General features: G+C 28.1%; 2 protein-coding genes across 2 annotated transcripts in view; one reads left to right on the top strand and one right to left on the bottom strand.

Annotated features, from left to right (window-relative positions):
* Window positions 1-14,315, top strand: part of LOC112591368 (hexokinase type 2-like) — a 28,351-nt gene extending 14,036 nt beyond the window's left edge. The window contains exons 2-9 of the mRNA XM_025335174.1: window positions 233-395; window positions 464-606; window positions 676-894; window positions 11,686-11,785; window positions 12,503-12,692; window positions 12,798-12,953; window positions 13,123-13,396; window positions 14,220-14,315. Coding sequence (XP_025190959.1) covers window positions 233-395; window positions 464-606; window positions 676-894; window positions 11,686-11,785; window positions 12,503-12,692; window positions 12,798-12,953; window positions 13,123-13,396; window positions 14,220-14,315 — 1,341 coding nt within the window. The remainder of the gene's footprint in view (window positions 1-232; window positions 396-463; window positions 607-675; window positions 895-11,685; window positions 11,786-12,502; window positions 12,693-12,797; window positions 12,954-13,122; window positions 13,397-14,219) is intronic.
* Window positions 8,552-8,889, bottom strand: LOC112591359 (ATP-dependent DNA helicase pif1-like). The gene has a single exon (XM_025335155.1). The coding sequence runs from the start codon at window positions 8,887-8,889 to the stop codon at window positions 8,641-8,643; it is 249 nt and encodes an 82-aa protein (XP_025190940.1). The 3' UTR covers window positions 8,552-8,640.
* Window positions 14,316-18,509: the final 4,194 nt, after the last annotated feature.

Raw genomic sequence — 18,509 nt, 5'->3', positions numbered from 1 at the left:
TTGTATAAATCTTGTAGAAATAGGTATCTAATATTATACCTATTCAAATAGGGTTATTACAATTTTTATATTGTGAAGAAATTTTTTTTGAGTTTTCTTTGTGTATGTTATAATATGACATGTTATACACTTATACCTAAAGTTAGAAATAATCTATTTGAATTTTTATTTATTATTAAATATTTTTTTTTAAATTTTATTATATGAACAATAATAGACACTTATTTTTTAGATCAAAGTTGACTGCAAATCACTTATTTTGTCCAATGAACAACTGTTCACCTTGATGAAAGATATGGATATATCCATCAGGAATGGTTTGAGCAAAGAAACCAATCCATCTTCTGTTGTTAAATGTTATGTCACTTATGTACAAGATTTACCTAATGGAACAGGTTAAAACAGTCCTATGATTACATGATTTAGTTGCTAATGGCGTTTAATTAATTTTGTTTTCTTTCAGAAAGAGGTAAATTCTTGGCTTTAGATTTGGGTGGTACTAACTTCCGTGTTCTATTAATTGAATTGGGAGAAGAAAACCACTTCCATATGGACTTTGAAACCTTCAAAGTTCCCAGTCAAATCCAAACCGGCAAAGGCACAGAAGTAATAAAATATAATCTTATTATTGATGATAACTAGGTATTAAACTTTGTTTGTTTTTATGTTATGTAGTTATTTGATCATATTGCTAAATGTCTGGCAGAATTTGTAAATAAGTATAACTTAGACAACAAAAAGGCATTGCCATTGGGATTTACTTTTAGTTTTCCTCTTAGACAAGTTGGACTTACAAGAGGATTTTTAAATAGCTGGACCAAAGGATTTAATTGTTCGGGAGTGGTTGGCGAAGACGTTGTCAGCCTTCTTAAAGACGCAATCAAGAGGAGGGAGGTAAATAATAATCAAATTACAAAAATAATTAATTTTTTTTCTATATACTTATTAAATTTATCTAGTCTTTATAGTCTTTACCATTTATCTTTATAGTATAACTAACTATCCCCATGCACTTCGTTTCCCGTAAAAAATGTATCCGTGTTAAATTTTGTTACCCTAACATGCTAAAATGCTAATATTTGGCGTAATGCGTGTTGATAAATTATATTTTTGGTTTTTTGATTTAGTATATAGATGATATTTCCGAAATATCAACATAGCTATTTCGTTTAATGTTGTTTTCTATTTTTTTTTATCATTTAATTGTCATTTTTTAAAACTATTTTTCATTTTCTTTTTGATTTCCTTTTTATTTGGATCAAAAACCAACAACTTATAAAATTTCAATGGTGTTAACCAAAAACAACGAAAACGTTTTATTCTGTTATACTACATCAACTATTCACTTAAGTTCCTACTAATTATTAATAATAACTAATAATTAGTAACACGGATGAAAAAAAAAATATATATATATATATGTGCATATTTGCCAATTATTTAAAATTAATTTATAGAATTAGAAATGTACTATAAATCTGCACCGTCATGTACTCGTTCATAAAAAAAAAAATATCAAAGTAATCGAATTCGTTATTTTAGTGTACATGGGCGACACGGATATATATTTTTCTATTTATTTAAATATAAAATATATATTATCTATAAATTTCTCGGAATAACTGATATCAAACACATTTGACGGGAGAAAGGTCAGATTACAGGTATTTGGAAACCGGCAGGCCACCGCGCCACATATAGGTATATAATTACATTTTGAATATGAAAAGTGACGTGAACATAATAATTTAGACAGTGATAAAATATAGATTAAAAACAGGTATGGGCCAGGAGACCCTATTAAATATACACATAACCGATAACATATTTAGTTGTATATGATTTTAATAAGGTAAAACGAATTTGGACTGAATCATATAAGATAGATAGTAAAGAAAAAATATATAACGGAAAAGTTTTGTTAGACAGTGTTTTTTGCTATAAGTGCATTTAGGACTGATGCGTGGAGTGAAATGAGTGGGCTCACTAAAGCATTTAAATTGGATATGAATTGGCAAGAAATACCGGAAATATTTTCTGTTGATGTGTTCAGATTTTTGAAAGCTTCCGTATACGTTTTGGGCTCAGGTCAATTTAGCACTTATTTTAATTATTAATAACCAATTAGGTATTAACTGACTAAATATATGCCTATGACATTTTCATGATCATAAGTAACACATAAAAAAAAAAATCCTATCAAAATTAAACCAATAGTTATCGAGTTTATTTTACTCAAAAAAATGGGCTTATAGCTTTATATATTTATATAGATTATTTCCATTGATTAAATATACATAGATGGCCCATAGCTATACGCAATATGGAAACCCGTAAATTAGTACAAATTATGTGACAATAGATAGCGTTGATAAATACTAAATTGTACACAATACACAAACCGGTAGAATAAAAATAAACCGCGATAAGAAGAATTCCAAGAATATAAATTAAATTGAATATTGTTATTTACTAAATCCACAGAATATTACATATATATTTAATCAATGCTAAATCTGAATGGCTAATCATATTATAATGTTATTTTATTTTCGAATATTATGTTTTCTCATGGCACTACTATGATGATTGCTGAATAAAGTTAAGTTTAAAATGTTAATTTTAAGTAAAATAATTATTTTTTTCAAATAATAATTATTCAAAAGCAACTCAAGCACACTAAGGAACATTATTGATTTATTTTTTATTTAATCAATGAGAATACACGCACCGTAGTTAATTTATTTTATATTTTATCAATGAGAATATAGGTACCATAGTTGATTTAGGATCTAGCAAAATATTTTTATTTTAAATAAAACAACTTTAAAACTTACATATTCATCTAAAATTATTGATAATAAATTTTAAAAAGGCTGTGATTTTACACTTTTACAAATTAATAAACACATAGATACATTATTTTATAATCAAAAATTAAAACAAAAGTAAACACAGGTTGGAACAGATCTAAAATATTAAAATTTAAGACAATAACAATTTTAAATAAAAGTATAGTATAGATAATATAAATATAATTATTACGTTTTACGTACTTAAGAGTTTAATGATAATCTATAAATAATAATAATTAAACACTAATAAAACATAAAAAAAAGTAATTAAAAAACCCCCAAAATAATTTTACATAATAATAGGTGGTAGGCAGTTAGGTACCTAATAATTATACACAAATTAGAGAAATGAGGATCAAACATTCTTTAAAATCTTAAGTTTAGCAACTGTTTGGTTTTTATTATTTTTAGACTTCCAATTAAAATCTCTAAGCAATTTATAGTTGATCAAATGTAAAATAATGAACTCTAGATGAGGTTAACATTCAGTTTTGAAATTAAAATAAGATGGAACTAGTTTTTTGTAAATTATTCTTTCAATCGTTTTTCCGATTTTATTCATAAATGGTTTTTCAGCTACTATATTAATTGACACTCTGTAATGAATTTTCTAAAATTATCGGTTGGTTTTTTTAAATAAAAGTTTTCTGATTTTATGCCGTAATTTTTACAAAATATTAAATAGTCCGTTTGTTTATTATAGTTTACTGGGTCAAGTTAACATTAAATTTTGACAATCAACACAATTAAATTTTTCATAACATTTTTTTCCTAAGTAACCACTAAAATAACTATCTGAGCAAACAGAAAGAGTCACGATAGGCTTAACTAAATTTTCATTTCTTTTAGCCAGTGGTGATATTGAAAAAGAAGAAAGACTAGAGTTGGATTGTTCGTCTTCTTCATTAACGGTAGAGTCATCAGTTGGTTTTATAATTGTATTTGTATCAAACTCAAACATAATATTACGATCGTCATCTGCTTCACAATTTGACAATGCAGATGGTTTCATCAATTGTATATTAGATAACATTTTAAAAGTAATTCTAAATGCCTTTGCTGTAGGGTTTGTATTATAACCACCTCTTTGGCGAAAAACGGAAAATGTATTTTCAATTACATCTTGATTTAATCGCGTCGTTAACAAGTATTCAAAACCTAATTTTGATTGTTCTTCATAAATATTAATGACCGCGTTAATTGTTCATTCTAATCCATCAAAACTGTATGGTCTAGAATGGCCATTGCATTTTTTAGATTTTGGCACCATGTTTTTGCACTTTCTAAAAATTCGAGTTGTTTAGGTCTCTCTTTTGATATTGCACACATGTAAGGATTTGAACTGTACAATGATCGACTATTTAAACAGTCAAAAAGATTATTAACAAATGTAATAAACTTAGCAGTAAACAATGCTGAAGATGAATTAAGTTCGCCAGTTTTTATACAAGTTTTAATTGCTGCACTCATTGTATTGCTAAATATTTGTAAAGCCAGTTTACAGCTCATTTTTTGAAATGGCCCGGGATTAATATGACTGTCCGTTATTTTAAGAAGAGCTCGACTTGAAGTACTTTGTTTATCAATTAAATATGTTTGTTTGATGTCCGAAAATGAAACTTTATTATCTAAACAAATTATATCGCTTGATAATAAATTATTTCTTAAATTTTTAAAAAGATGTGGTACGTCATATATGGCAAAAACTTTTATATTATTAACTATTAACCATGGTTACTCTTTTGTTAAATTAAGTTTGTTAAAAGCAGACCTGTTATTCGGGCCTTGATCACATACTATAGCTCTAACTTTTAACCCACAGTTTATTAATTGTTGTACATGATCAACAATCAGCTTACTCAAAGTAGTTGCTTTCATTGATGTAGCTGAAAGAAAATACGAAACAGGCATTTTCCAGCTAGAATACATGCCTCTAATTAAAAAAACCATAGCTTGAGTAGCTAATGCGTTACTACATCTTTTTGTACCCAAATCTTCATATCCTTCAACAACATCTAAATATTTGGAGTACTCTAAGAACTTTTTAATTTTCATTTCGTCAAAGACCAGAGTACAATATTTTTCTTCATCTGACATTGAACCGACTTTTAACGTAAGTTGTTTTAAAATATTTAAATTTAAGCCTGGCTTAAATTTATAAGAACTAATAAAACGTCTAATTGTACTGACCCCTGGTAGATTAATTTGTATGTTTCTTAAAAACTTATAGGCTGACGGAGATTTGTAATAAAGTTTAAGAGCAAAGTTTTGTTCATCTTTTGACCATGATTTTTTTGACATTTTACCTCTCATAATTTGCATATTTACTAATATTTGAGCATCTTTTGATGGAAAACGCAAGGATTTTGTTACATCATGAGAACGAAATAAATGACGAGCGTTACTTAAACTTTTACGGAGCTTTGATATTGTCGAACGTTTACTTTTTAAATTTTTTCTTAAATTTTCTATTGTTTTTTTAAGTTTCTCTATTTCGTGTTTAGAATCTTCATTTGTATTTACAAATAATTGAACTGGTTTAAATTTGAGGGGACTAGGAAAATTAATTGAATTTTGAATTAAATGTTATGTTTTTGGAGTAAGAATTGGTGTTGTTTGTTCTGATACACGAGAAGAATTTATCTTAGTTGGTGTTGGAATATAAATAGATTTTGTGGGAGAGTATTGCTTTAAAGTTGACATTGAAGGTGAGTTATGCTTTAAAGTTTTAAATGAATACGTTTTTATTGGAGTGCGGACGTGGAAAAAAGCATTTTCTTGATATGGTATTGGAATGGCTGATTTTTTTAAATATTTTTTAGTATCATTGTTGAAGTCAAAATCTTGAAAATGATTCATGCATATATGTTTTTTATACAAATCAGCAGTTTCTAAATGAATGAGGTCGACATTGCCTAAAAAAGTGTTTTATTTAATTTTTAGAGTAGTTTGAAATATAACACAATATATTTTATTAAACCAATCTATTATTATTATTAGTTACATAATTTATTATTGTCACTTGGTCACTATACAACCATAACTTTTAGCAATAGGTTTAGAATATTATAATCAACATAACAAAAAACAACTTTATTAAATAAAAAGTAAAAAATTTAACAAAAATAATATACTATGTAAAAAAACTAAGTCTTTATATCTGGTTATTAAAATATATTTTACCTGAATTTATAACCCATTGTTGTTGAAGTTTTGTGTTTTTTGGAAATCGGTAGAGCTTAAGACCACTTACGGTTCGTCCACTTTTACTACAGTTGAAATATAAACACTTGTGTCCACTTTTTCGAGACATTTATATAATTATTATAGACGCACACTACCAAAACGTTTAAATTAATTAAATAAAAAATGTTAAAGTATTTTCTACTGTGCAGAAACAAGATAATAATATTCGTGAACCACAATGACGTGTCACTACAGAACTACAGACACGTATAATTGATCAGTATTACAAAATAAAATGTTTTAAATGTTTGTTTTGTCAAAAATAAATAGTATATTTGAAAACTATTTATATACTGTGATAACGAGTTAATACCCATTTATAACACATATATACAGCAGTACAGCACATAATATTCATAAATAGTGTAATATCATCGTTTTAATAGTCAATTGTCGTATTGTAAAGATAAATAAAAAAAAAAAATCTGTTGTATCTTTGCAGGATTCGAAATCGGAACCCCTGGGCTCAAAGCCGTATAATATGACCACTGAACCACAAAAATAGCGCACTCTGATGTCTAGTTCCCATACTACTAGATTTCTGGCTCCCCCGGTCGGTTATTGGGAGCTTCCATACATTATCATTGTATGGGCCATCTATGTATATTTAATCAATGTTATTTCCGATGTTTCCTAGTTGCGGACAAAGTCACAAAAACCATGCGAGTTGCGGACGAAATCTAAAAAGGTAACATACGAATTGCGGACACAAATATAACATACTAATTGCGTACAATCAATTATTCGTGGTCCATGGCGTAAAAAATAGTATTTACGTACCATTATTTTTTTGTTTGTTGGTGGGCAAATCAGTTACTGATTATTGTACAGCACTAGAATTTTTAAAAAAACGTTCACCAATCCTACCAACTACTTTTCATATTGATTTTGAACAATCTATTCACTCAGCTGTTCGTCTAGTATGGCCAATGAGCAAAATAAAAGTATGTCGGTTCCATCTCGGACAAGCTTGGTACCGAAAAATACAGTTATTAGGTCTAGCTAAAGTATATAATACTGAGGGCGAAAATGGGAACTTTTTAAAATCATTTTTTGGTCTACCGTTTTTGTCACCTAACGAAGTGGATGACTGCTTTACAGATGACTTTATGTCTACGCTGCCGGCTGGCTGTACTGCTATACACGATTTTACAGATTATGTTTTTTTGAACTATATAAATACAGATTCTGCAATATTTCCTCCAGAAATATGGGCAGAATTTTCTTCATCTATTTCACGAACCACAAATGCTCGTGAAAGTTTCCATGCTAAACTTAATGGTATGTTTTATCGCAGTCACCCTAATATATATCAATTGATCGAGGCCATAAATGAAGTACAGACTGGTAGCTATACTAAAATGAACTATACTGCTGTAAGAAATTTAAAACGAGCCAAAAGAACTGTCGAAAAAGAGGATATTATTAGTAAACAAATGTTGCAATATTCAAATGGTGAAATCAGTAGATTATCATTTATACATGCTGTTTCAAAAAAATTTTTGCCACAAAAACTATAAAAATGAAAAAGTGGTGAAGGGAAATATTTGTGTCCGCAACTTACGTGATTTTTATTTAAAAAAAACTTTGTACGCAACTAGTACTATGATAACGAAAAACGTGTCCGCAATTGTTATGTTACAATATTGACCTGAATAATTTCGTCCGCAACTAGTATGCGTCCGTTATTTCGACAAATATGTTTGTTTTAAACAATTAGCGATAAGCATGATGTCGTGACTAATCTCCGCGCAACCTTCTAATTTTTTCTTCTATAAGAACTTTCTCTTGACAATAACAAATACAAAAAAAAAAAAGAAGAAAAGAATTAGCGATTTTAGTCAGTCGTTCACGCGGTTGCTATGACCAAGAGAAATAGGGATTCATTTTTATTCATAGATATAGATAGATATATTGCTTAATACATTTATGGTATACGATAAATGGTTCATGATAGATAAAACTACAATTAATTGTCCTTTTGTAATAGTTGACAGTATATTCTTGAATAATAAAAATATTAAAATAATGACATGTTATATATAACCCGGCCACGCGTTGCTGTGGCTAAAGTTTTTGTTATATTACATTAAGAGGAACAATAAGAGAACATCAGTCACGGAGTCCATTATGCTTTTTCACACAGATGGTATTTGTAAAAAGATATGGTGATCTCCTTATTTGACTTTCTACTACTATAACCCTTTAGTACAATGAAATTATTTACTAACAAAGACGAAAATGTTGATGTTGGTATACAAATTCACTGGATTGAGATTTGAAGGGGACGTACGTTGAACACAATTAATTAAAATGTTCTTACACTTGATATTAAGCAGAAATCAATAGGTACAAAATAAAAATTTATCAGATTTATTATTTCCATTTAATTTTATAACAAATATAAGTATATTACAGTATAATACAGTAAATAACATGTGACGCTTAAACTCATGAATGAGATAGGCAAGGCAGACAGTCTTAAACTTTTAAACATTAATATCTATTTTTTTGAATTATAAATACTTTCAATTTCAATTTAATTTAACACCAATCGGTGCACAATGTTTTTGGTTAACCTGTCTTTAGCTAACACAAATAGATTCGACGGTTTCCCAACACGTGAACATGCAACATATAGTTGCCCATGAGAAAAACATGGATTTTCCAAATCTAAACCACAAATGGACATTGTTTGACCTTGAGATTTATTTATAGACATGGCGAAAGCTAAACGAATTGGAAACTGTAGCCTTTTGAAGGATATGGTAGAATCTGATGGTATCATCGGAATACGTGGCAGCAGGACCACTTTTCCTTTAAACTTCCCAGACAAAATGGTTGCTTCAAGAATGTTTCCGGTGATCTTTTTGATGACCAAACGCGTACCGTTACATAATTGAGGTGGATTCAAATTACGGAGGAGAATAATAGAGGAACCAATCTTTAATCGAAGATTATGTGGTGGCATTCCAGGGATATCTAATGAATTTAAAAATTCAATCGGAAAATTTACACTTTCATTTTCATCAACAACAGTATCGATTGATTTAAAAGACATCAGATCGCCTGGTAACAACTGTTGTATCTGGAAGTTAATTTCGTCAACATCAACGTTTTTGGCTGCCAAAATACGTAACGCTAATAAATAATAACGCTCTTCACAATCGCCCATAAAACAAATTTGAAGAAATTTCGGATTGTTATCAGGCATTGGCATCAGTGATCCGATTTTATGGTACACCTGGCCTTGAATTTTGCATGTAGTTTCAAAATTACGTCCATCGTATGCACGATCGCAAATTTTAGTTGCCCCAAATGACGTCATTTGGAAGCAAGAATTAAATTTGCGTATCTTACGCAAAAATAATTTGGAATCATCTGAATTGCCAGTAAGAAGGGATAATAAAGGCTTCGGCGGAGCGGGTAGAGGTGACAGCACAACTTTTCCTGATGCGCAGCACATGCCGGCTGCTTCATTCCGAAATTTCAATGCCTGACAATATTGACATACTTTATCCATTCCACCGATAGCAATTTTTGAATGCGCTTAGTAGTTAATATCTGGTGCATATTCAAAGGCAAGCCGAACGAATGATGCACGTGTTATTGAGCGGCTAATCCGTTGCCTTTGTCGATCTCTTTCTCGTACTGTAGCTATGTTTCGTTCTCGTGCCGCTCTTGTTCTCGTAATATTCTGTTGTAGACGTTCGTCACGCTGTTCTTGAGATTCTCGTGCACGACTTTCTGCAGTCCTGATTCTTTGAGCTGCATTTCTTGTTTCGATTTGTTCTGGTAATTGCTGAGCTCTTTCAACACGTTTGCGTCGTGACCCTTTGCTGCTCGCGTTGTTGAGGTTAGATTTTTTCGGTGGCATGTTATCATAGCACATTGAAAATAAATAAATTAAATAAATTAAAATAAATTGAAATTATTGTTCCTGTGCTCCTACTGTGGCTATGGTAACGTACTTTTTGTATGCAATCATACAAATTTATTAAAAAGTTAATTAAAATATTTAATGTATTAAAAAATTTGAAATAAAAACTATCCTATCTTTTAAGTTGGACCAAATTACACGCGATGTAAAAAATTTCATCGAAATCGGTTAAGTGGTTTAGGAGTCCATTGAGGACAAACATTGTGACACGAGATTTATATATATTAGAAAGATATAATACAAACAAATAAAAAGCTAATTTGATTAAGTATATAATATTATACCTATTGTTTAATTGCCATCTTTATCAGCTTCATTTTCGATTTCTTTTTGAAGTACACTGTAAATGCTTTCAAACATTATTTTAAAGCTTCATAATTTTTATTATTACATCCAAGCTTTTTTGTAAATCAGTTAATTTATTAGTTATTCTTTGAAGTATGATAAAAATGAACAGATTTATACTCATTAATATAATTTGATATTATGAATTGGTCAGTAGATATGTTATTTAAAAAAAAATGAATATCACATAGTTGCACTTATAATAAGAGAATACTGAATAATTATAAAAATATTATCCATATAAAGTTCTTTAATCTGTATCAAAATACAATATTGTTTATTTTATATTTTTTAGGGGTATTTTAACGTTAAAAAAATCATAATAGGAAGCTAAGTTTCGATAAGTCCCCCGAATATTCACGTTTGGTCAACAGTCTGTCTTTCGCGCGAATTCATCCATAGATTACTCTTTTATAATATTAATATTTAATATAAAATATGTAATATATTATAATCATTAACCATACACCTTATCAGATTCACAGCAGTGAATATATTAATTTTGTTATGAAAAAGTAAAGCAATACAAATTAAAAGACAACTCTTTAAACACTTGAGTCCGAATAAAAAACAGCTGATTTAGTGTCTTGAAAAATTCAGTTATCGCTCACAGAATCCTGTGTTGAGAGGGTTGCTAGGGTGGTAGGTGCACATGCACTGGCGAAGGAGACGATATGGTCAATTCAGTCAAAAAGGTTAGCGGCTTCATCAAAAGCATCTGCGTTCCCACGGAATTATCCTTATCCTTGGCGGTAGACTCTTGTTCAGCCTTCCCCAATTTCTGGTGGCACACAAAAAAGTCACACGCTTCGTGTCTCATTGTTACCAACACTTGTAAATATTTACAATACAAGTTGTTCCTTTCATCACTGATGGAAAGAGTTATGTCGGAATTAACCGTTATCTGCGCGCGAAAACTTGACCGTTATTTATTTATTTGTATTTAAGCTATATACAATGATATTTCATCATAACTTAATTACAATGCATACAAAATATCGTTTTTTGACTAAAAACGGATTAGGTTCTTAAAAATTACGTTTTAAAAAACCCATAGAAGTATGTTTTTATCCAACATCTTATAAATTATTCTCTGAATAATATTATTATACCGTGAATAATTTTAGATGTTTGTTTTTCATTTTCATAAATTTTAATTTATTTGTTTGTCTTGGATACTCCATAGAACGATTCGAACGTAGTGCGATTTGTCGTCGATATTCGTACCTATAGCATTTCATATTAAATTATACTTGAATGCTTTTTTTTGAAGGTTTGTTTTGGTGTTAATTTTATTAGGACGTAAAGATTGATGTATGTGGAATATTGAACGATACTACTGGTACACTCATGTCATGCGCTTGGAAGACTCCGAACACTAAAATTGGACTAATAGTTGGTATGTCGTGTAAACAGATATTTTAGTAGATAAGTAATTAATTCTATTAACTCAATAAGTGTATGCAAACTGTTAAGTTTTAGCCATACAGTTTTGTGTTAACACACACAATACCACACAATATAAATATAATGTTTCTTATGCTAGTTAACAATGATTTTTATATGATAATATTTTCATTTTTAATTTTCTTCTAATATTATTAGTTCTTATTTACTTAATAATAAATGTATAATAATTTTTAGGAATTAATTATCTAGCTAAGATTATTAAAAATTATAGTTTATATTGTTAATAATAATTAATAATATCATATATTTTTATAGCTTATAATATGTACCTACTTAATTTTAAAAATAAGTATTTACTGTTACATTTTTTGTTTTTATGAACAAAATAAATTCGTTCTTTTTTTCTTTTTTTTAATTTTTTAATTCTTTTTTAAACATTTTATTTTACTTTATAGAAATACATTTAAATTAATTTATCAAGTGATATATCTTGTCGAATATTATGGAATATACACGTGATCAGATTATAATAATAATATAATAAATTTTGATTAAATTAACTCGCCTACAATTGATTTATGTTATTTATGAACAACGGATATATATGTAAGACTTATTGTGTATTTAGAAATAAATATGGACGACAATTAATGTGTAGCCTAACGGTGCTCAGAGTTTGATTGTCTATAAAATTGTGTTTATGTAGGAACGGGCTGTAATGCATGTTACGTTGAAAAAGTGGAAAACGTTGAACTTTTTGACGGCGAAAAGATAAAACCTCATGTGATCGTGAACACTGAGTGGGGTGCATTTGGGGATGACGGAAAATTAGATGCTGTTCGTACTAAATATGACCGGGAGATCGATGAGTACTCATTGAATCCAGGACAACAGAGGTAAGTGTGTCTTTGTTCAATATAAACGAAAAAATAAAATTTTTATTAATTTCCGTTTTACTGTGTCGGTGTTTGAAATATATGCTCTCCATTCTGTTATTTCAGATTCGAAAAAATGATTAGCGGCATGTATATGGGTGAAATCGTGAGGTTGACTATCGTGGACTTGGCCAATCAAAACAAACTCTTCGAGGGAAGACTTTCCGAACAAATGAAGACCAGAGGAGCGTTTGGCACGTCTTTTGTATCAGATATTGAAAGGTATCAATGTTAATTTATACCAAGATAACAGTGTGACATAGATAGCATTTTTCAGTGGTGTACATGCTTTATGTTTTAATATTTTATACTAATGCATATACATGTTGTGGGAAGAAGGGAGCTCCAATCAGGGAGTTTTATAGTACTAATTGTGATTTTATCGTCTTAGCGATATTATCAACTACAAAAATACGTGCCGAGTTCTAAGCGAGATGGGCATTAACGACCCATCATTGGTCGATTGTGCTAATGTACGGTACATTTGTAAGTGCGTGTCTAGTCGTTCGGCGCATTTGGTGTCTGCTGGCCTGGCCGTGATTCTCAACAAAATGGACGAAAAATCTGTCACAATTGGCGTCGACGGTTCTGTCTACCGTTTCCACCCATATTTCCAGAAACTCATACTGGAAAAGACTAGACAACTGACTAAAACCGACATCAATGTGAGTGAATAAGGGGCTAATATTGTTACCTCGTAGTTTTTTAATACTAATAAAATCAGTGGCGTAGTTATAGGGTGGAGGGGAAATGATGAGAATAGATTCCTCAGAACCTATTTCTTTTAAATGTTTAATGAATTTACTTATACTCGGTATAAGATTATAAAATTACCTATATTATATGTTATAACCACAGGTATATCCAATATAGGGCTATAAGGGCATGGTTATACGCCCTCCACAGTATGTTTATTCGATAAATTATATATTCCCCTCCAGAAAAAAATCATAACTACGTCACTGAATCAAATACTTCATACTAATAGATCGGTTTTATCAATAAAGTAAAGCTGTAGAAAGTATAAATGTTTTTATGGATGTATTCTTAAAAAGATTTAATTCAATCTCGTAATTACTTTACAAGAAAAATAAATTGTTTTGAACAAAAAATATTATTTAAGCTCAAAAATTATGCTTATGTTATACAAAATTTATTTTTTCTTTAAATTCTATTTCATGGTTTTTTTAAATTTTTTTATCTTATATCTATTTAACTACATACACTAGAAGCAAATATATAAAAAAGAATCATAAAATCTGACTCCTAGTAATAACAAGTAATTACTATATATTATTATATGTTACAATACCTATCACTTAATTTTTTGGACAAATTGCTTTATGTGATACAATTATTCTTAGTCATCTATTGTATTAATTAAGGTTACTAATTCTATTTTTATATAAAATCATAATTATTACTTGCAGGTTGGATTTAAGTTTTAATATTAGAATAAAATTAAAACTTTTTTTTTACATTTTTCAGTTTGAGTTAATGTTATCTGAAGATGGAAGTGGTCGAGGAGCTGCCCTTGTTGCTGCTGTAGCTGTCAGGGATACAATACCAGTAAGTGAAAGTTAGAGATGCAGTACCAGTAAATGAAGAAATAGAAAAATAATTAGTGGTACTCATCTAGTAAATTTAAGTTGTTACCAAAATTAATGTTTTATTTTTTATATATATATTTTATTTTGTATTTTACATTTTTTTATTAGTTTTTAAGTAGTAGTGGTGCGTTTATTGTATGATGGTAGTATGTACTATGTACATTTCATTATTTATAACATTTTAAAGTTATATGTTTGTTTTTGTTATGTGAGGTTATTGCATAAGATAGTAATAGTGTTAATTTCACATTTTACTATGCAAGAACCAAACAATTATTGTTATAAACTTTAAATTATGTCTTATGATTAGAATAAACATTTAAACAACCAAAGTTCAACAACATTTTTAACTGTGCTATAACAATACTATAATGTTTATAATATTACTGTAGTCCAGTGGTTTCCAAACTTTTTTTCTATCACGGCACATGATTATGAGTCACAGCACACTTTGGATAAATATTATCTACTTTCTAATCATAACTTTGCATTTTGTTTATTTTTCATAAGTGAAAAAATTTTAAACAATGCATTAACAAATAATAGAATTATAAAATCTAATATAATTAATATAAGACATTAATTATTCCTGAAAGCACTATGCCACTATAATTCTATAATATTTCCAATTATTAAACCATACTTAACAAAATTCAAATCAAGCTAGACACTTATTGTTCATAATATTATTGAGTAGTTAAGTACCAATAATTAGAGATTTCAAAAAACACAGCTACAATGATACGTTGTATATTTAATATTCTTTTAAAGCCCCAACAACTTCAATGTTTGAATGGGTTTGATCCCATTTCAACAAAAACACATTGCTAAAATTACATTGACGTATCAAAGAAAAAATTGCAGTTTCACATATATTTTTAAAATAAGTTTATACAGATGTGTGATATATTACATAATATAGGTATGTTTCACATTTTGAAAGGTACCTACCTAAACTGTTAAGTGTAAGCTACTTATATAGTTATACTATATAGTATATAGTATATACTTTTTGATTTCATCTTCTATAATGATACAATTTATAAAAACAAAAAATAGTTTTTGCTCCATTATAAACTATTTACGTAATACAAAAAATTTAAATTTATTATGGAAAAATATACAATAATTTAGTAATTAATTAGTTGGATAAAAAGAGGTTGACACATTTATTTTAATTATCACCTGAATCATACCTTGACTGTAAAACTTAATTTTTTTTTATTTAATTCATAAACATATTGTTAAAATTTAATACAATCTATCATTTCTAGTTTTTTCTTTTTAACTATTGTTTTCCACAAGCTATAGTAGCATAAAACTATAAAATTTACATATAAAATGAATATAAATTAAAAACTATTGTTTAATACCAAAATTAGTGAAAAATATGCAGGTGAAACAGGACAGGATTCCAATGTTACATTAGCACTGATAGGCCTTTAGATTGATATTTCTGTAGGTATAATATTGTATGACATGTACATTATCATACCAATATACCGAGTTATATAAAGATTTATTTTATGTGATTAAATCCTTAGTAGTTATGTGTCACCGACATCTCCAATTATATAATTAATTATGGATTATAGATCTAAAAAAACCCATTTTGAGAATAAAATAGAGCTCACTGTTTAGTTAAAGCTTGCTGTTTATTGAGTATTCTAAAAACAATCATTTGGGATTTTGACAGTATTTTCATGTTTCATAGTTTTAATTTACATGTTTTTATATATCTTTAAAGACATAAACAACTGATGTTTATACAATTTGAATAAAGGTAAGAATCGTTTTTTTTGTAAGATGGAATTTTGATCCATTTCAACATTTTTCCATCATAACATATTGATTAGTTTTGTAAAAAATGTAATTTATGATTTTCTTTTTGATATTTTACCGATTGGCACCACAATATACAATAATTCATTATTATGGGGTATAAAATATAATATATATTGTAAACAACATGTTTAAATCATTGTGAATTTTTTTTTAATCTTTTACCCAAAGTTGATTATAAGGGCCAAGTGTTGCCAATACTTTTAGTTATTTTTGAAACATCAAAACATTCTTTTATTGTCTATTTATTGATATGTTTAAACTTCTTTTCAACTTATATGTAATACAATTTTTGTTTGCAAGTAAAAAATCTTGAAAATTTACTACAAAGCTCCTCATAACTTGTTAATTTTTCAATTCCAAATAATGAGAATTTATAGTCACAATATTTTTTAAAAGTATTCTAAGTTTTTTCACAGAACCATAAAAAATAGTGAATATTAACAAATTATTTTTTGTAATAAGAAATTTATAAAAAAAAATTGTTTTTAAACCTACAATTTTAAAATAATACAAGGTTTTTTATAAGCTTTCAAAACCTATACTTGAGAATATTTTACTGGAAAGCTTATTCATTTTATTATGAGCATTTGAAGTTCAAGCTTTTGAGACATTCGATATTCCTCAGTAAAATAATTATTTCTTTTCAAATAACTTTTAATATTTCGTTATCTTAAAAATAAAAATAATAATAACATTACATAAATGTTATTACCATCAAATATTTTATCATCTTTTTTATTATACGTATAATGTATATCATAAAATTTTCAACATTATTCAATTCTTTCATAGCTACCTATTTATAAGCATGGAAAGTTTTTATCTTATAAACGTTGATTAAAAATTATTTGTTGATTAGAAATGCAAGCTCTATATTTTTTAAAACTGTTTAAAGTCAGAGTTCATAAAAATTATGAAACTTAGCTAATTATTTTGTAGTTAGAAATTTGTATTCGTTTTTTGTTTTATATTAAAATGTTGAAAGTTTAATATAAGATTTCTTTTAAGTAGTTTATATTGGAACCATAAAATCTAACAACTTATAAGTTATAAGTACCTTAATTGTAAATTGTATCAGCATAAATTAAAAAAACAAATACATACATAGAATTGGAAGCAATATAAAAATAGCCGTTGATGAATTAATTTATTTTGTTAAACGGTATAAAATTTAGAACTTTGGTTGTCAAATGACAACTGTCATATTATAATTAATATTTTTTTATTAAACTATAAATTTGTAAAAAAAAAAAAAAATATTTTAAATCTATGAAATGTGAATATGAAAGTTCTTAAATATAAAATAAGCAAATCGTACAAAAAATAACAAAATACGCAACAAACATTTTTGTACATATTTGAAATATATTACGTAATATGGATCGAATTTGTATCAACCAGAAGTTCAATATGCAAATGTCTTAAGCCTTGATTATTTATAAATTATAAGAAAATAGAAATTGTACTTACGTTTCACAATTTTCAATTTGAAAAAAGTAGGTACTGATTTTGACACTAGTCTCAGACAATTTGTGTATGCATGATTAAATGTGCAACTTATAATTATACGAATTTAAAGTTCTCATATTTTTCCACAATGACAAATATTTAATTTTATAGAATTCATAATTATTATATGCATTATGGGGTGACGAATTAAAAAAAAAAACTGAAAACTATAGAATTAAATGGTAAAACGTACAAGACGAGTGCAACTGTGCAAGTGCCAAGTCCAAGTGAACAACGAACAATGATTAATTCGCAAACTGATAGTTAATAATCAATCGGCGTAGCCAAACAACCAGCCAGTGGATATTACCGCAACACAATCCAAAAATGAATATACCTATTCATATTTGGGATTTTACAGTACATCGCACTATTTTAGTTCTGTAATATGCGTCTCTATTACAGACTACGACTTATATCGGCGTATCGCAACATTCGCAACTGATGTGTTTTATGTAATAATACTAAATATAGTTTTATACTTTCATAATATTTCATATTTACCCGTGATTTAAAATCATCACACTCGTCACAGGCTGCAGTACACACACGTCATTAGTAAATATTTTGATAGCAATATAATCTCATAATTGATTGTGTAAATTATATCGTTTGGGATTTACCATACCTAACTACTTTTAGTACAGTTTTAGACGTTTTAGTAGTTATGGTTCATTATAACTCGGCATGTAACTGTGTAAGGAAAATGTGTGCGCAAACGATATCTAATATTTTCGTCATAGGTAGCCAAAATATATGTGCACAATTGAGTTGTGTTTCTATGCGCAAACGAGTTGTAGCCAATAATTAATAG

The sequence above is a fragment of the Melanaphis sacchari genome, unplaced genomic scaffold (genome assembly GCF_002803265.2).
Source record: "Melanaphis sacchari strain LSU unplaced genomic scaffold, SCAv2.0 Contig132_pilon_pilon, whole genome shotgun sequence".
In the NCBI taxonomy this organism is placed as follows: Eukaryota; Metazoa; Arthropoda; class Insecta; order Hemiptera; family Aphididae; genus Melanaphis; species Melanaphis sacchari.
Note: the sequence above shows the minus strand (reverse complement) of the source record. Positions and strands in the feature narration are given on the sequence as shown.